The sequence below is a fragment of the Chelon labrosus genome, assembly GCF_963514085.1.
Source record: "Chelon labrosus genome assembly, chromosome: 22".
NCBI lineage: Eukaryota > Metazoa > Chordata > Actinopteri > Mugiliformes > Mugilidae > Chelon > Chelon labrosus.
Window position 1 is genome coordinate 21,886,809 of NC_140355.1, and position 19,855 is coordinate 21,906,663.

Here is a 19,855-nt window from a genome sequence, read left to right on the forward strand (position 1 = left end):
TTAAATTAACAGTTTATCCTTTTTTCTACACTATAAATAGTTTTTATAGTATTTTTCTCTATATATATTATTTATACAAATCATATTGATTTAAAATTATAAATAGAAATATTGTTTTTATTATTTTTTATTTAAATACTGCAGTTCACCGCTAGTTCCTGTAGGTGGCGGAAAAGCGCCCGTGGTTAATTATCGCTGATTCATTCTGTGCTAGCGAAGAAGAGCGACATGCTAGAAACAGCTGTGAGCACAGAGGTAGACAGCTAGCGTGAGTCTGACACAGTTACAGTTCAGTAGCTGTCAGAATATAAATGTCATTTTTGTGTTTATAGACGGCGAAAACGTTAAAACAACAACAGAATGATTAACATACGAGTTGTGTAACTGTCATTTGCTTCGGCGCTGGTTCTATTTAGCTCGCTAGTCGTTTAGCTAGCCGAGGCGAGTTAGCTGCTTTAGCTAGCTTAGCTTAGCTGTCGCCGGCTTGTTTTTGTTCTCTGTAAAAGTGGCTCTTCCTCTTAAAACACATGAGTGTGTCGCTGGTTGTTATCCGTCTGGAATTAGCCGACCAGTCTCCCTTCCCGCACGGTTTCCAGTACTCTGCAGGTGAGCTACAACCCACTGTTGTTTGTGTGTAAAGTTAGCAGCTAACTACTGTTATTGTTAGCCGTTTTATTGTCCCTGCTAACGGCTGTCACTTATTAATCTGGCCTCAGTGCGGTTAGTAATGTTGAGGTCCAGTTTGTCCATGAGAGGAACGCCTGTCCCGTTTGTCTCGTCCAGTTGAAGGCATGTCCGACGAGGAGCTGCAGGAGAAAGCTCTGGGTTTAGCCAAACACACGCTGAGCGGAAAGAGCGACCTGGAGAGAGCCGCCGTCCTGCACCAGCACATCGGCAGCAGAGCCATGGGGGACATGGTCATAGAGACGTTTGAGCCCAGCCCAGGTCAGCACATGCATGGTAGCAGGGTCGGCCACTTCATTAGGTACACCCGTGAGTGCTTTATGACAGGCAGAAGTGTCGCAGAGACCTGGTGGTTGAGCTGTTTTCATGTTTGTGGAGGTGATACATATTTTGGAACAAACTGTACCATCTGACAGGTGTCAAACATACGGCCAGCGTGCCAAAAGCGGCCCACCAGAGGGTCTAATCTGGCCCACTGCATTTGCAATTTGCAAAGTGCAAAAATTACTGTTGAAATTAACTATTAGCTGTTCCTGAAGTGGACAGAAGACAACACTGAGACCCAGGACTAAACGACAGACAGCAATGTCTCTAATTACACTTATTGTTCTTAACAAATTTCATTTTTAGACTTTGAATAAGCTATAAGGATAGCAAAATTCTCCTAATTCACTTGTTCTTAAACTCTGGTCTTGTCGTTACTTATAGATTTGTTATCTTACTAGTTATTACTGTTATCTCAAACTAAATTGAGTTTGACACCCCTGCCTTAAGTTATTACTTAATTATTGTGACCTAATTAAGAGACGAAACTCAGATTATACCTTGAACCCTCACAGCTTTTATACGCAAACTAATGTCTGTGCTCAGCTCTGTGAATAAAAGTAAATGGAGACACTCAGTGGCCAGTTCATTAGGTACACTTGTGAAAACACAGTTCAGGATAAGCCTCATTAATGACAGATCCTTTCTTTTACTCTTGTTGGATTATTGTAATGTCTCAAGTGGTATGGTGAATAAACCTAAACTCAAACTCAAACTCAAACTTTAGAAATGTTTTAGTTCAGATTGAACAACCGGACAGTCAAGTCAAAGTTTGGTTCAACTGAGGTTGTTTTTAAATGTGCCTTAGAAATAAAGTGCTGAACAACCCCCGTTAATTATAAAAACAAATAAATATGAGCTAAAATAGGCAGTGAAACTGTCAATGAAAGCTGTGTTTGCACAATAAAATCCAAGATGTCCTGCTCAGCTTGGACTGAATCCAGCAAGAAGAAGATTTAAAATGCTCCAGACTCTGGGAAGCTTTGATATAAAAGGGTCGACTGTTCCAGAGTTACTTTATCGCCTCTGTGTCTGAGCCTGGATCTGAGGAGGTCCAGTAGCAGCTGCTCTGTTGATCGGAGTGATTCTGACGGGTAAGGTGGTGCCCGGCCATTAAGACTCTCAAAAACTAGTAATAAACAATTAAAACCAATCCTAAACTGGACTGGAAGCCAGCGTAGGGATGCCAGTACCGGTGTAATGTGGTCTTGTCGAGGTGCTGTGTTCAGCCTCTGTTTTCTCACCTTGTTTTTGCTTTTAAAAGACTTCCAGTTTGCAGAGTTTAAACTGTTGAATGTCGTCCCAGATAAAGGCGGCGGAGACGAGCAGAACGGTGAACCTCAGGGAGCAAAGCGCGACGCAGACGGCTGGGAGGAGGCCGAGGGTTCAGCGACGGGCGCCGCTCCAGACTCGCCGTCCAAGCAGCTGCCCGACCAGATCTCCTTCTTCAGCGGGAACCCGTCGGTGGAGATCATCCACGGCATCATGCACCTCTACAAGACCAAGTGAGCCACATGTGACGCTGAATGACAAGGAACTACTGTTGTTTCGTACCGATTCATGTTTAATCATAAACATAAGTGAAGCCCAGCAGTGGGACGTCTCTAACAGGATTGTCCTCTTTGGTCTTCTCACAGTAAAATGACGTCTCTGACTGAAGACGTGAGACGCAGCGCGATGGTCTGCATCCTGACCGTCCCGGCGACCATGACCAGCCACGACCTCATGAAGCTCATGGCGCCGTTCAACGACGTCATGGAGCACATGAAGATCATCCGGGACTCCACCCCGAACCAGTACATGGTCCTGATTAAGTTCTCCACCCAGGTCAGTTCTCTGCTCGGTCACAGATGCAAGGAATTTGAAGGATGGAGGGATCTTACTGAATGTTTTATAGTAGTAAAACATAGTACATGTAGTATTTATACTCTACTGTTTCCTTCTGTGTGTGTGTTCAGGCAGATGCAGACAGTTTTTATACAGCGTGTAACGGCCGCCAGTTCAACTCCATAGAGGAAGCAGTGTGTCAGCTGATCTACGTGGAGCGGGCAGAGGTTATAAAGTCTGGAGAGGTAAATATTCCTTTAATCTTTTCTTTTTGTCTCATCGTTATTTGATAAAAACACATAGCGCTGCCGTCGTACACCTGTACGTCTCTCATCCAGGTTAGAGGTTAAACCACTAGAGGGCAGCAAAGACAAGGTTTCTGCTCACGCTCATGATAATGTGAGAATATCTTGTTAATGGGCGGCACAGTGGTGTGGTGGTCAGTACTGATGAGGTTCTAGGTTCTAATCCATGGGCCGACTGGTTCCTTTCTGTGTGTAGTCTGCATGTTCTCCCTGTGTCTGCGTGGGTTCTCTCCAGGTTCTCCAGCTTCCTCCCACCATCCAAAGACATGCTGGTTAGGTTCATTGGTGATTCTAAATTGGCCGTAGGTGTGAGTGTCTCTCTGTGTTAGCCCTGTGATAGACTGGAGACCTGTCCAGGGTGGACCCCCCCTCTAGACCAATGACAGCTGGGATAGGCTCCAGCAGACCCCGTGACCCTTCACAGGACAAGTGGCTACAGAACATGAACGTTTGTAAAGATAAATATATCTGGGTTAAAAGTCCGTCCACACATATAAAGCGTTTTTGTAGCCGACACTTGCTCTCTAGTGGACGTCCCAGGCTCTGGTTGCCTAGGTAACCCACTTGTATAGCTCCCAGTGAAACAAGCTTCTTCTGCTTGGAAAGAAAACACCATGAGCAGCGCTGACGCCATAAAGCCGCTATCTGGTGACAGGAACCAAAATGGTGGACGGTGTTTCCTTGACGTTTGAGGAACCGTGTTTGAAATCCTTCCTGCAGTTATTGTTTTTTAATCAGGACTTAAAAACCACCGAGCCTTTGACCCGACACAGTTTCCTGTTTTTATAAGTTGCCTCTCTATCCCCTCCTCTCTCTTTCCTCCCCCTCCCTCCCTCCCTCCCTCCTCAGGGAGCCAGTCTGCCGGTGATGGAGCTGACCGAGTTGCCAAAGTGCACCGTGTGCCTGGAGAGGATGGACGAGTCCGTTAACGGCATCCTCACCACGCTCTGCAACCACAGCTTTCACAGCCAGTGTCTCCAGCGCTGGGAAGATGCCTCGTGAGTTGTCCCCACACGCGTGTACAGTATATGCACCCACCCGCCAGTTCATTAGGTACACCAGTGTAAACAGTCCTGCTCTGGTGTTCAGGTTTAGTTCAAATCATTTTCTAGACCCTGGTCTCAGTCTGCTGGTTATTTCTCCAGGCTTCATGTCATGTGTTGTTTTTCTTTTTGTCTTTTAACATATTCTCCTGTCTCACAAAGGACCACTGCTCTCCTTTATGACGCCTGAATGCATGCTGTGTGTGTTTTCAGGTGTCCCGTGTGTAGATACTGTCAAACCCCAGAACCTGTGGAAGAGAACAAATGCTTCGAGTGTGGCGTGCAGGAGGTAACGAATATCGCTCTTCATTGCTGTACCTCTCATTAACTCGTCTTTTTAGATCTTTTTACATCTCAATCTTCCCACGTTGCCGTTTCCTCTGTAGAACCTGTGGATTTGTTTGATCTGCGGCCACATCGGTTGCGGTCGCTACGTTAGCCGGCATGCCTACAAGCACTTTGAGGAGACACAGCATACGTACGCGATGCAGCTCACCAACCACAGAGTCTGGGACTACGCAGGAGGTAATGAACCGGTGTACGTTTGTCTGTGTGAATAGATGCGTGTTAATTACAGTAAATGTGATTATGTTGAAGCTGCATTAATCAGTTTTGTCCTCTGGAGGGCAGAAGAATACCTAGACTAGTTGTGTTATAACCGTCTTATGGTTAGCATGTTAGCTAACACTGTTGGTGGTGAAGCAGTGGAAAAAAAAGTGGCTTAAAGTTTTCAAACTGGATGCTAAATTGAAAAGCTCATGCGATTTTGCCATTGAACACACATGACGGCCTTTAAGTGACTTTAGCTGTGTACTTAGGTCTGTTTTCTACTAGTTTAACGTCACACTTTGCGCTTTTAGCTCTTTTTATGACTTCAGTGTTGTAGTTTGTTGTTTTTCTGTGACTTTTCAGTGTTTGTGGCAGTGTAGTTGACATTTTCCATGGTTTTAGTTGTGTAGTTGGTAGATTTTCTGTTATATCAGTATAGTTAGTTTTCTTTTCTGTGACTTTAAGCACAGTTGTTAGCGGCTTTTCTGTGATGCTAGCTGTGTAGTTGGCTCTTACTATTAATTTAGCATTATTGTTAGCTTATTCTATGACTAGTACTGTAGTTAGCTTTTTTTCTTTGACTTTAGCAAAGTAGTTAGCTCTTTCTATCATTTTAGCACAGCAGTTAGCAGCTTTTCTGTGACATTAGCTGTGAAGCTAGCGTTTTTTTCTTTTACTTTAGCTGTGTAGTGTGCTCTTTCTATTAATTTAGCATTATTGTTAGCTTATCCTATGACTAGTACTGTAGTTAGCGTATTTTCTTTGACTTTAGCTGTGTAGTTAGCTCGTTCTATTGATTTAGCCGTGTAGTTAGCAGCTTCTCTGTGACGTTAGCAGATAATGTTGTTAGCCTTTTCTATGTCTATGCTGTAGTTAGCTCTTTTTATTACTTTAGTACAGTAGATAGTGGCTACATAGAGTTTACTATTAATTTAGCATTGTTGTTAGCTTATCCTATAATTAGTTCTGTAGTTAGCCTTTTTTTTTCTTTGACTTTTGCAATGTAGTCAGCTCTTTCTGTCACTTTAGCAACGTAGTTAGCGGTTTATCTGTGACGTTAGCAGTGAAGCCTCTTTTACTTTAGCTGTGTGATTAGCTCTCTGTATTAATTTAGCCCAGTAGTTAGCTGTTTTTCTGTTTCTTACAGTGAGTGCAGTTAGCTCTTTGTATTTATCAGTGACTGTAGCTTTTTATGCAGCTTTAGCTCTTTTTATTACTTTAGCGACGTCGTTAGCAGCTTTTTATATGATTTTAGCAGATAGTGTTGTTAGTGTTGCTTTCTTTGACTTAAGCTGTTTTTCTTTAACACATTAGCACATTTGTTAGCAGCTTTTCTGTGACATTAGCAGTGAAGCCCCTTTTACTTTAGCTGTGTATTATTATTATTACTGTATTACTATTTTTCCACTTCCATCTCCTCTTCTTTACATTTCTCTTCCTCGTCTTTCTCCTCCTCTTCTTTCTACCACTCTTAACACTGCTGATCTGATAACAAACCACAGTAACTGATCATTTTCCCTGCAGACATGTTGACGTGTCTCAACAGAAACGATAACTGTTTATTTAGGTGCGTCTGCTGGCTACTGCTTTTCCTTTGTCATCATTATAAAACACCTGCTGTTGTGTTTAAAGGGAAACTACAAAACGAAAAGTTAATTTTTACTTTAGCTGTGTCGTTAGCTCTTTGTATTAATTTAGCACGGACGTTTTTCAGCCGTGAGCCCAAAGACATTCATCTTAACAATGATGTGAAACCAAGAAAGCAAGCTTTGCCTGATGAATTACATTCTCCTCGTTGTCTAGATAACTATGTGCATCGTCTGGTGGCCAGTAAAACCGATGGTAAGATGGTGCAGTATGAATGTGAAGGAGACACCTGCCACGCAGAGAAAATTGATGCCCTTCAACTGGAGGTAACGAGCTCGTTGATGTCGCCTCGTTTGATGAATTGACCTGAAACCGTTGTGATGAACTCCTCGTGTCTCTGCAGTACTCGTACCTGCTGACCAGTCAGCTGGAGTCTCAGAGGGTTTACTGGGAGAACAAGATCGTTCACCTGGAGAAGGAGACGGCCGAGGAGGTAGCCGTGAACGTACGCATCGTCTTCTTTTTGGCTGTGACTTGTTCTCGTTTAACTCGCGTCTCGTTCATGTTCACCTTTCAGATAAACAACATGAAGTCCAAGTTTAAGGAGATGATGGAGCGATGTGATAACCTGGAGCAGCGGTTAGGAGAAATAACCAAAGAGAAGCAGGGCATCGAGAAAAAGTAGGTCCTGACTAATTACTGAAAATAAATTAATGGTCTGCTTTTAGCTCAAAAAGAAACCAGAGAGAAACATGTAGATTCAAAACAAAGAACAGAAGAAGAGGAGTGTGATGATAAACAAGCACAGACCTGTTGACCCAAATACCTTCTGGTAATTCTAGTAGTGAATTAACAAGTGAGAACAAGATCTGAAATCCTGATATTCAACCAGATCAAAGTTCTTTATCCACACCGATCATCCACAACATTAAAACCATTCTGATGGGAGACGTACGACCACCAGCTGAAGCTCTGGTCCAGTTCTGATGTGTCCACTGTAGGAGCTTTCATCAGAGGTCAGAGGTCAGAGGTCAGCATGGACACCCTGACTGGTCCCAGACTAAACAACCTGTGATCCACTGAGTGTTCTGACTCCTTTCTATCAGAACCAGCATCAACTTCTTCAGCAGCTCGTCTGTTGGATCAGAACCACATGAGTCAGACTCAGAGATCCTTGGTCTGATCCCTGACTCTGGTTCTCCACCTTCACTGGACTACTGTTGACCTTCTCCTCCTCCTCCTTCTCTTCTTCTTGTTCTTCTTCTTGTTCGTCTTGTTCTTCTTCCTCTTCCTAATCTTCTTGTTCTTCCTCCTTCTCCCCCTCTTCTTCTTCCTCTTCCTCTTCCTCTTTATATTTCTCTCCCTTTTCTACCTCTTCCTCCTCCTTCTCTTCTTCTTCTCCTTTTTCTTCTTCCTCCTCCTCCTCTTCGTCTTCTTTTTCTTCCTCCTTCCTCGTCTACCTGCTTTTCCACTTCCTTCTCCTCCTCTTATTCTTCTTCCTCTTCTTTATATTTCTTTTCCTCTTCTACCTCCTTCCTCCTCAATTCTCTACTTCTTCTTCACCTTCTTCTTCTTCCTCCTCCTCCTCTTCGTCTTCTTCCTCCTCCTTCCTCATCTACCTACTTTTCCACTTCCTTCTCCTACTCCTCTTCTTGTTCTTCCTCCTCCTCCTCATCCTCCTCTTCTTCTTCCTCTTCCTCCTTCTCCTCCTCTTCTTCTTCCTCCTTCTCCTCTTTTTCTTCCTCCCCTTCCTTCTAATCCTCTTATTCTTCTTCCTCTTCTACCTCTTCCACCTCCTCTTCTTCTTCTTCCTCCTCCTCCTCCTCTTCGTCTTCTTCTTTCTCTTCTACCTATTTTTCCACTTCCTTCTCCTCCTCCTCTTCTTGTTCTTCTACCCCTTCCTTGTCTTTCTCCTCCTCCTCCTCTCCCCTCCTCCTCTCCTTTTGGCCGCTCTTAACACTATTGATCTGATAACAAACCACAGTAGTTGATCATTTTCCCTGCAGACATGTTGACGTGTCCCAACAGAAACAATAACTACTAATTTAGGTGTGTCTGCTGGTTACTGCTCTCCTGTCGTCATCATTATAAAACACCTGCTGTTGTGATTAAAGGGAAACTGCAAAATGAAAAGTTAATTTGTCATACAGTTAATTTGTTGTCGTTTCCGTTTGTCCAGATGCACTCAGCTGAACGGTCGAGTGGTGAAGCTGAGCCAGGAGCTGAAGGAGGAGCAGGAGATGAACCGATGCCTCCGAGCCAATCAGGCTCAGCTACAGGCCCAGTTAGCAGACGAGGAGCGCAAAGGAAAAGAGACCGGTGAGCACTTAAAATCATCAGTACACTTTAATCATGGTGGACGTTTAAAAATCTGCTGAACAACTGTTTCAGAAGCTTTAAAAGCAACGTTAAGGCTGCTACACGTTGAATTATTGAATTAATTAATCGATCTATTAATGATTTTAGCCTTAAATAATAATATATTAACTATTAAACTGTTTCTTATTCATATGTTTTCTCCTGATGACGTACGTGAACAAGATGTTAACTTTAGGAAAGATGTTGTTCATTCACTATTTCTCTCGTTAATTAGCGTTCATGGTGCCAAATTAACTTTAATATGAAACACAGCTGTTATTATTAACCTGCTAAATGTTGCTAACACCCGCCTGGAGCGTAACATTAATGGAAATCTACCTCGGTTTAGTTTTATACGTCTACGTCTGCAGAAACGAACAGCTGTACAATCAGATTTATGGCTTTTGGAGTTGTTGACGTTTCCTCCTGCAGCCTTTTTCTTTTTTTTTTGGTTATTCACTTGTGAATTCAAATAATCTCACACAGTTTCAGATCACATTAATGATATTTAATCATTTATTCCAGCCCCTATGAATCAGTTTTTGGTGTCCCCTGGCCTAGGTCACTGCTTAAAATGACAAAATAATAGAAACTACAGTTTGTTCGAAAATGACGTATCATCTCCTGAAGTCGTGACGACGATCTCCGCGATGAAAACGCAGCTGAATCAACGTCTCTCTCAGTGATTTTAGACTAAACACATGCTTCACTGGTGTACCTAATGAACTGGCCATAATGACTTCATTTACTTTAGCTGAGCGGAGACGTGTCTCTCTCCGCGTATAAAAGCTTTGAACTTTGTGCAGGTTTTCAAAACAACTTACTGAGATTAGTGAATTAATAATAACTTTTACAGCTTGTTCTAAAATTATGGATCATGTCCCAAAGTCATGACAACCGAAATAAAAACACAGTTGAATCAACATTATTTTAAACTATTTCTGAATACCAGAACCTTCATGAAGACAAGATTTACTGCAGGGCTGTTATATTATTATTATTATTATTATTATTATTATTATTATAATTATAATGTGTTCACAAGTGAGTGCACGTTGCAGCAGTAAATACACCATGTTGAAATGACCAGAAGCTCAGACGTCAAGACCTGACAAAAATATGTCAAACATGCCAGAAAGAGTCTGCACTCCAGCCAAACAGGAAAGTCACAGCTGACGTTTTAATGCTCTGATGTTAAGTTGAGACACGATGCACGAACCTTGCCTGTGCGTCAGGAAGGAGAAGTGACTGTTGGAAATCGAAGATAAAGGCCGGAAGTCTTTCATTCACACTTATTTTTAGTGAACGTCACACGGCGGCTTCCTGAGAGCACTTCTAGACGGCTTTCATTTTGACTCGTCATCAAGTTACTCAACAATGATTCATGTTTACTTTCTGAGTAAAAGTGACGAAGCTTCGTCAGCGAAATGACAACCGTGATTAAACCAGATCAAGATGAGCTTTAATTTTCTGTGATGTTTGCTCTCCCTGTTAATTGAGCATTGTTGTTGGCTTATTATATGACTAGTGGTGTAGTTAGCTTTTTTCTTTGATGTTTCCGCTTTGTATTTTTAGCTGTGAAAGTTTTTTATACAACTTTATCTGTGTAGTTAGCTCTTTGTATTAATTTAGCACAGTAGTTAGCATTTTTCTTTGACTTCAGCTGTGAAATTAGCTCTTTATATTACTTTAGCTGTGTAGTTAGCTGTTTTTCTGTGACTTTAGCAGATAATATAGTTAGCCTTTTCTAAGTCTGCTCTTTTTATTGCTTTAGCACAGTAGTTAGCGACTTTTCTGTGACGTTGGCGGTGTAGTTAGCTCTCCCTATTAATTTAGCATTGGTGTTGGCTTATTCCATGACTAGAAGTGTAGTTAGCTTTTTTCTTTGGCGCTAGCTCTTTGTATTTAGCAGTGAATCTAGCTTTTTATATAACTTTAGCTGTGCAGTTAGCTCTTTGTATTAATTTAGCACAGCAGTTAGCATTTTTCTTTGACTTTAGCTATGTAGTTGGCTGTTTTTCTCTGACTTTAGCAGATAATATAGTTAGCCTTTTCTATGTCTAAGATGTATTTAGCTACTTTTATTACTTTAGCATAGTAGTTAGCGACTTTTCTGTGACGTTAGCCGTGTAGTTAGCTCTTCCTATTAATTTAGCATTGTTGTTGGCTTATTCTATGACTAGTAGTGTAGTTAGCTTTTTTTTCTTTGACGTTTAGCAGTGAATGTAGCTTTTTATACAACTTTAGCTGTCCAGTTAGCTCTTTGTATTAATTTAGCCGTGTAGTTAGCCCTTTTTCTGTGACGTTAGCCGTGTGGTTAGCTCTTCCACCTAATTTAGCATTGGTGACTCGTAGTGTAGTTAGCTTTTTCTTTGACTTTAGCTGTGTAGTTAGCTCTTTGTATTTAGCAGTGAAGGTAGCTTTTTTAAAACTTTAGCTGTGTAGTTAGCTCTTTCTGCTAATTTAGCTATGGAGTTAGCTGTTTTTCTGTGACTTTAGCAGATAGTATAGTTAGCTTTTTCTACGTCTATGATGTAGATAACTTATTTTATTACTTTAGCGATGTCATTAGGAGCTTTTCTAAGAATTTAACAGACAGTGTTGTTAGCTGTTTCTATTTAGCTACGTAGTTAGCGTTTTTTGTGACTAGCAGATAATGTCATTAGCCTTTTCTATGACAGTTATGTAGTTAACTCTTTCTTTGATTTAACCTGTGCATTTAGCTGTGATATTAGCGTTTCTAAGAATTTAGCAGCGTAGTTAGCAGCTCTGTTAATAATTCCCCAGACCTCCAGGTGATGTATTAGTTTGCTGAACTTTAAAAGCGTTGAAACTAAAAGAATCCAGAGCAACAGGAACGAGTGCAATGACTGGAAGTAAGAATATGGAAATGATCACAACTTCCTCTTTACACGGTAAAGTTTGCAAATCCTAAACAAATTGCTGCCGCAGACTCAACCTGTGTCTCATCCTGTGGGTCAACAGGAAGTAAAGCAAGAAAAGAAACTCTCCATTCAGTCAACGTCTGCAGTCGTATTTATTTTTGCTCACCCTCCTTTTGTCGTAGAGCACCTTATAGATCAGTGGGAACACTTTGTTTGTGGAAGGTTTATCGTCTCTACTTTGCCTGAGGGCAGCGTAAATATCAGGGTTAGATGTCTGAGTGGAAAACACAACGTCTGCCCCATCACCAGTATTTTTCCTTCGGCTTTTTACTCCGAGGATGAGGATTGTTTAAACAAATAGCCGAGCGGCACGTGTGTTTACGCTGAAGAAACGCTCTTTACCAACACGCACATACTGTCGGAGCTGAGTGGAGTCGGCTTATAATCCGTCTTTTCCGAGAAGCCGTAGTCAGCCTTTAGTCACGGGATGTTATGTTTACTCTCGTCCATTTATATTTTGCAAATTCGACTCACGACTAAATGAACATTTGTGTAAATAAGTCGTGATCGTGTCGAAAGACCTAAATGCTAACGTGCTAACGATGAATCAGAATAAAAACTGGTGGATGGAGGTGAACAGGTTCTGGTGGTAACGTCTGCTCCTCTTGCTCCTCTTGCTCCTCTTCTTCTCCTACTCCACCTCCTCCTTCTTCTCTTCCTCCTACTTTGTAGTATTCTTCTCCTTCTTCTCCCCCTTTTTGTTTAACTTCTCCTTCTACTACTTTTCATTTACATCCTCCTCCTTCTAATTGTTCTTCTTATTTTCCTTCTCCTCCTCCTCCTTGTGTTGCTCCTCCACATCTTCTTTGACTTTTTCTCCTTTTCCTCCCTTTTCTTTAACTTATCCTTCTCTTTGTCCTCCTCCTAATTTTCTTCTCCTCTTTCTTCTTCTGCCCCTTTTTTGAATTTCTCCTACTTCTGCTTCTTTCTGTCCTCCTCCTCCCATTTACATCCTCCTCCTCCATCCTCCATTTTTTTCTTCTCCTACTTCTATTCCTACTTCTTATTCTTCTCCTCGTCCTCCTCCACCTCCTCATTTTTTTTCCTGCTTCTTCTACTTCTCCTCCTTTACCTCCTCCTACTTCCAATTCCTCTTCCTCCTCCCTCTTCTTCTTCTCCCCTTTCTTTAACTTCTTCTTTTCGTCCTCCTTCTGCTTCTCCTCCTTTTAATCCTTACTCTTGCTCCCTCTTCCGCTGCTCCTCCTAATCTTTCTTTTTCTCCTCCTTCTCCTTTCTGTCCTCCTACTTTTACTTCTCTCCATTTACATCCTCCTCCTCCATTTTTTCTTCTCCTTCTTCTATTCCTACTTCTTATTCTTATCCTCCTCCTCATGTTTCTCCTCCTTCTAATTCCTCTTCCTCCTCCCTTTCTTCTAGTACTGCACCTCCTCCTGCTCCTCTTCCTACTTCTTATTCTTCTCCTCCCCCATTCATCATCATCATCGCCTCCTCCTGGTACTCATTTTTCTCCTCCTTCTTCTCCTTTACTTCCTCTTCCACCTCACTCCTCTTATTCCTCCTTCCCCCCCCTCTTTAACTTCTCCTTCTTTTTGTCCTCCTCCTCCTCTTCCTCCTCCTCCTCCTCCTCCTCCTCCTCCTGTTCTATATCCAGTAGATTTCTACTGATGTTAATAACCTTCTACATCCAGACGTCAGTTCCTCTGTCATGGCGTCTCCAGGTTTCATCGTTATTTATTTATTTATTTATTTTAGTGTTGCGTCTCGTTTCCTTTCTGAGAACATTTGCGTCTCTTGTTTCCTCATCTGGGTGTTAGTGATTAGCACAGGAAGTCAAGATCTGCAGCCACCACACACACACACACACACACACACACACACACACACACACACACACACACACACACACATATATATATATCACCTTCTCTTATCTAAGTGAGATATAGAAAGTAACATCCTCTACTTCAATAAAATAATAAGATATAAAAATAACCACAACTATAAATTCTTCCTTTGTTTTAGTGTAAATAAGAAAATTATGAAACATTTCAGTTAAGTTGAACTTTCTTCTTCTTCTCCTTCTACTTCCTTCTTTCTGTTTTTCAATCCTCCTCCCCCTCGTCTTTTTCGTCTTCCTCCTTTTTCTCCTTCTACTTCTCCTCCTCCTCCTCCCCCTTTCTTCTTCCTTCTTTCTGATTTTCAATCCTCCTCCTTTTCATCTTCCTCCTCCTTCTCCTTCCTACTCCTTCATCTTCTTCTCTTCCTTCTTCTCATCCTCCTCCCCTTCTTCCTCCTTTATCTTCTCCTCCCCCTCCTCCTTTTCATCTTCTACCTTCTCCTCCTCCTTCTTCTCATCCTTCCCCTCCTCCTTCCCCATCTACTTCTCCTCCTCATTCATCTACTTCTCCTTCTCCTCCTCATTCATCTACTTCTCCTTCTCCTCTTCTTCTTCCTTCCTTCCATCCTTCCTGTTTGTTCTCATCTTCATCCTCCTTCTCTTCCTTGTTCTTCCCCTCCTTCTTCTTTCTTCTTTCTCATTTTTAATCTTCTCCTCCTTTTCTTCTTCCACCTTCTCCATCTCCTTCTCCTCATCCTCTTTTCTCTCTTCTTCTCCTCTTCCTTTGCATATTCACTCCGTGGGTCAGATTGGACCCTCTGACGGCCCGTGGGCCTCTGTTTTGGGCCGTGGGCCACATGTTTGACACCCCTGCTCTACATCTATACGTATAAATAGTATTTTATTAATTATTCCTTCACTGATGTGTGCAGCTCTATAGCGTTTGTTTATCTGGACGTACACACAGCTGCTCTGAGTGTTGATACTGGACACTGTTCTACAGATCCGCTGCCATGTTCCTGATAAATAGGTTATTGTATGTCTGATGCATGTAGAAGGTTTATTTAAATACTTCCTCTCTCTCCTGGAGAACTTCCTCATCAGGCGCATAAAGGCCTCAGTTTAAAAACACCAACACCAACATGTGTTTTTTTTTAACATATGCTATTTTCTATAACTCAGGACTGAATTCTCACGTCTAGTACGAGGAGAACAGTTTGATGGAGGGAGTTAAAAACACTGAAAGACGGTTTGGTTTAAAAAGTTATGACGACAGAGAAGAGCTGGACTAAAAGACTCATGAACAATGAGAAACTAGAGGGAAATATTAAATGAGATACTGGTATCAAAACTGAAATATCTCTAATAATTGAAGTTGGATTTAATTGATTCACGAAATATTTGCTGTTTTTTTAGTAAATAAATAAAATTACCAGAAGTTAAAAAGAACCGATCTAATTGTTCTCTACAGATCCCGCCAACTTCCAATCAGGAGTTGGTGGAGACTAAAATCAGAGTTCAATAACAAACGTTTTTAAAGAAACATAAAGTCTGAAACCTCCAGAGCAAGAACTGAAGAGACAGAGGCAGAGAAGAACTCTTTTAACAGGAAGAAACCTTGAGCAGAACCTTAAGCTCATCTGCTTGAGGCCCGGAAGGTTCTAATCATGCTACAAGATACACCAGTCAGCCACAACATTATGACCACTGACAGGAGAAGTGAATAACATTTAAACCATCTTGTGACAGTTCAATGTTCTGCTGGGAAACTTCTGGACCTGGCATTCATTGGTGTGGATGTTACTTAGACATGTAGCACCCACCTAGACCAGACCAGGCAAAAACTAACTAAAACTAAAAAAAAAACATGAAGAACAGCACAAGGCCTCCTTGACCTGGCCTCCAAAATCACTAGATCCCAAACTGACCAAGTATCTGTGGGATGATCCACAGAGGACCCTCCCCTCAACCCATTGGACCAACTGTGTGTTCTCTACATTCATAAATATAAAGTCGTTGTCTTTCTCTTTCAGGGGAGCGTAAGGACGAGGCCATCACTGAGCTCCAGGAGCAGCTGAGAGACGTGATGTTTTATCTGGAGACCCAGCAGCAGATCGAACACTTGACTCCGGAGGCGCGCAGCGAAATCCAGGAGGGGCAGATCAACATCCCGGCCGGCCCCTCGGACGCCGCCGGGGCCGCCTCGTCCGGCCGAGGCAAGAGAGGGCGGGGCAGGAAGAGGAAGTAGGCGGCGCCACAAACTGCATCGCTGCCACGTTTTACAACTGAACCTCGTTTTTTTTATTTTATTTTATTTTTTTGTTAACACGTGTCGCCAATCGTTGTGGTTCATCAGAAAACACTCCCAGAGGAAAGGATTCTTAAAGAAAGAGTTAATGTTTGCAGGAAAATAAAATCGGAGCGTTGTTGGAGCGTCGCTCGGCCTTTAGAGGCGTCAGTGTAAATATATTCTGCTGTTTCCAAATCATAAAGAGGATCTATTTTGGTCATAAATGCTTTTATTTATTTGATCAAGAAAATTGTTCATTTGTGCCCAGTTTCATACCACGTGAGAGTTCTTCTTATCAGAGCCTGTTTGACTTTGTATTTCTTTTTTGGTAAAGAGAAGCTTGAATGTGTTAACGGCTTGCTGTTGTGTGTTTTTCTTTTTTTAATAGGATGCAGGAATGTTTTTAGTTTTCACTAGGATGATTTCTCAGGATGATGATGATGAGGATGGAAACACTGATCCACTGTTTACGTGTCTTTTCTCAGCAGTGGAGTTTATCAGTGTTGGAAAGTCCAGGGACAGAAGTCAGAGCAGAGCAGGAAGAGTGTTTCCTCAGAGGATAGCGCTGCGTTACCAGGAAGTGTTTCTATAAGGAGGAAGTGACTTTCAGGTAAAACTGATCATTTAGAAACGGGCGTCACTTCCTAACAACCTCTACTGTAGTTTCAGACTCTTGTAGTCGAGTATTTTGAGTATTTTCCAACCTAATACGACGACTTTCCTGCACGGCCAGCAGACTTTAGCTGCAGCTTTTCCTTTATCCAGAAACATTTCTAAATTAAACATTTTTTCCTTAACGTTAATATCAAACCACGCTGCACTTTCTTATAAATATTATTGTAAGTTAAGACCTGTGTATCAAGCGACTGGATAGTCCTCCAACCAGATCAGATCTTTCTCCACACAGTCCCTTAATCGTTTAAAGTTTATGATTGTGACTCTAATCTAATCTAATCTTCTGTCCATCACTGCATTAAGCCCCGCCCCCAAACGATCTGATTGGCCCGTCAGATCTTCGCAGGAGCAGAATCAGCTCCCAACGGAGAGACTCCAGACTTTATTGGCAGCTGCTTGTGATCTTTTGAAGTTCAATCCAGTATTGGAATAAAAATAATAATTGTAATAATAATAATAATAATAATAATAATCACCTGCTTCACTGCATTTATTTGTCACTTCTTCTTGAATACAATACAAGTAGTTTAACTGATTAGTTTATTGACAGAAATTAGCGTCCACATGGATTTAATTATAAGGCGTGTTCCAACTGATACAGATAAAATAATTACCTGACATTAAGGTGTTGTTTCACTGTTAATATCTTTTTTTTTACAATAAATGCGAGAGCGTCCCGTATACAAGAAACGGCGCTCAGACCTGTCCATCACCACATTAAGCCACGCCCCCAAATCTAGCCCATCTCATTGGCCCGGGCAGATCTTTGGAGCAGGAGCAGAGACTCCAGAACAACCACAAACAACACTGAAAATAAATAACTGTGAATGTGGTTTTTCTGGCTTCCAGGTTCATTAGTTGGAGTGCTTCGCAAAACTATTCACCCCCTTTGACCCTGAGCTCGAGTCTTGCACTCGACAACACTCGAGTGGTTTAAGGGGAAACATTTCAGCACCTTGAATCCAGTGAAGAGTCTGTGTTCAGACTAGAATCAGTGTTCACCAGATGTGACTAGATGTGACATGTTCACAGAGACTTATCCAAAATGACGCCCTCACCTTCGGAGATGAAGGTATTTTCTTTGATTGAAATCAAGCAAAACCTCCAGCCTACCATTTTAATTCCAGGTTGTGAGTCAGCAAAACACACACACACAAAAAATAAAAAAGCCTTGGAGAGAGTTGAATACTTCTACAAGGTAGTTATGAGTCTCTAAATCAGATGATTTATGACTAATCCAGTAAAACACTAGAATGAAAACATCCTGGAGGTGTTGACTAACTCCCACCAGAGTAAACATTTAAATGTCTGATGTGACCGATCTCTGAGGTTTAGAACCAGTGATCTCAGACTTCCTCTGACCCTGAGGTGTAGGTGGGAGCCTGTACGTCTGTCCTGTATACAAAGCACCGACCCCAGAGTGTTTTGAAAACATTGACGGCATCTGCCAACTTAAATTTACGACCCTGAGCCAGGAGACACGTAAAGATGAGATGGAGACGGTCCACGTTTCTGTGCAAGAGGAGCCTCTTAGAGGAACATTTTTGACTTCTCGTTTTATTTTATTTGCAGACGGTTGAATTAAATTCATATTTAACAGATTAGAACGCAAGGCTAGCTGTTTCTACTTGCTTCCAAAGTGTTCATGCTAAGCTAACACGTAGCTGCATGGCCCCAGCGAGCTAATAAATACGCAAATTAATTAAAAAAAGCAGAGCTGGAGCTTGAGTTGTCTGTGCTGTAGATTTCGCCACCGTAATTAAACAGGAAGCGGTTCATCATGCGGCTGACCTTTAGAAACATCTCGACCAGCCGCCGCCTGCTGCAGTTTTTTGTTTTTTTGGGCCGCCCGCGAGGAGTTAGGCACATTTCTGAATGCATCCGTTGCCATGACAGCCACACCTTTCTTTACTTGAAGACGTATTCTTCTGAGGTAAATCTGACGACGCGAAACACTCGGCGACTCGACGCCTAAACGCTAAAAATAAACCTCTTATCTGGGGCATCGATGTCGAGGCGCAGCGTTCATTGTTAAAATACGCCGACATCTGCGAGGAAGAGGCCGAGCGCCACGCTTCCTACCACAACCTTAACAGTTTACTTGTTGAGCGTAAACTGTGTACAGAGTCTGGGTGTAGCTTCTCACAGAGATACACTGAAGCGGGATTGATAAAAAAAATATATATAAATCTTGAGAGTGACACCATGTGCACGGTCATTCCCACACTTTTTCTGTCAAACATTAGTCACCTGCGTCTGCAAACAGGTTTTTATGAATGCTGCGTACTCCCACATGTTGGTTACCAGCAGGGTGGATTTATATCAGTCCAGTCCTGCATGAACACTACGGAATAAAACAAGATTTATTTGGACATCTGCAGGCGTAGGCAAATGAGACACTATGCAAACATTTGACACACCTCTGGGTTTTCTATTTATATCCGAACGCAGCCTTTAAATTCTAGCGCACCGGTGCAACAATAGGCCTGGGACCGAATGTCCACTTTCAGTTGTTGAATAACCTTTTCTTTTGTTTGTGACATTTTATAAAATCATCTGAGCGGAAAATAGCTTCATTACTTGCTGGCCGAGACGCCACGGGCGCAGGCTCTTGGGGATTGCGTCTCTCGATTAATATTCAGTTATTTTTATTTTTAGAAAAACACGCACCGCCTTTTGATACGTCTGATGACTATGCAAAAACTCTAACCAGGAAGCAGGCTCACTAATTACCCCATTAAAAGGTGAATTGTAGTGTTTGCTAACCCCTCTGCTGCTAATCTTTAAGCTAAGCTAAGCTAGCTGGCTCTTGTACGTAGCTCTGTTTGTTTCTGTTGCTAGTCTTTGTTCAAACAAATATCTTCTTGTCTTTTTAGTCAGGACTGAGACAAGAAGATCGATATCATTCTCATGTTTGTACATTAAATATGAAGCCGTAGTCAGTTAGCTTAGCTTAGCATTAAGCCCAGAAATGGAGACAGCTAACCTGTTTCTGCGTAAAGGAAACAAGCTCGCTAATTACCCCGTTAAAAGCTGAATCTTAGTTTTTATGGTTAATTTTTTCTACAAAGTAAACTACACATAACATGTTAGCTAACGGCTTCAGTTGCTAATCTTTGTGCTAAGCTACACGAAGAAGAATCTTTTGGAAATGGAGGAAAACGGTTAGCCTGTTTCTGTCTAAAGGAAACCTGCAATTACTCCGCTACAAAGGTTGAAGCGCTGTTTTTACGTTTTAATTTTAGTTTATATAAATATTAAAAAAACTGTACATAACATATTAGCTAACCTCTGCAGCTAGTCTTGTGTTAAGCTAAGCTAGCCCGACCTTGGATGTGGCTTTGTATTTTCTCAACATAAACTTTATTATATTTTATATAACATTTTTCCCAAATTAAAGAATCAACGCGTAACATGTTAGCTAGTTGTTTTTCTTTGCTACTAGTCTTTATGCTAAGCTAAGCTAAGCT

The 19,855-nt window shown here is 41.8% G+C and overlaps 1 protein-coding gene across 2 annotated transcripts; it reads left to right on the forward strand.

The window, feature by feature from the left end:
- Nucleotides 1-234: 234 nt before the first annotated feature.
- brap (BRCA1 associated protein) lies at nt 235-18,283 on the forward strand. 2 transcript variants are annotated; one of them, XM_084572224.1, is made up of 13 exons: nt 235-606; nt 784-945; nt 2,315-2,513; nt 2,646-2,835; nt 2,967-3,080; nt 3,990-4,138; nt 4,397-4,472; nt 4,570-4,708; nt 6,536-6,645; nt 6,723-6,812; nt 6,897-7,000; nt 8,499-8,638; nt 15,454-18,283. In XM_084572224.1, the coding sequence occupies exons 1-13, from the start codon at nt 528-530 to the stop codon at nt 15,666-15,668; spliced, it is 1,767 nt and encodes a 588-aa protein (XP_084428350.1). In that variant the 5' UTR covers nt 235-527; the 3' UTR covers nt 15,669-18,283. The 2 variants fall into 2 exon arrangements, with proteins under 2 accessions (XP_084428350.1, XP_084428351.1); XM_084572225.1 differs by lacking the exon at nt 235-606 and having other exon boundaries at nt 886-985.
- The last annotated feature ends 1,572 nt before the right edge of the window (nt 18,284-19,855 follow it).

What these genes read in the sequence shown, in the direction of transcription:
- brap (XM_084572224.1), top strand. Translation starts at nt 528, where the DNA reads ATGAGTGTGTCGCTGGTTGTTATCCGTCTGGAATTAGCCGACCAGTCT. An exon ending in CAGCGCTGGGAAGATGCCTC is followed by an intron (nt 4,139 to 4,396) that starts GTGAGTTGTCCC and finishes GTGTGTTTTCAG; the next exon opens with GTGTCCCGTGTGTAGATACT. An exon ending in AAGCAGGGCATCGAGAAAAA is followed by an intron (nt 7,001 to 8,498) that starts GTAGGTCCTGAC and finishes CCGTTTGTCCAG; the next exon opens with ATGCACTCAGCTGAACGGTC.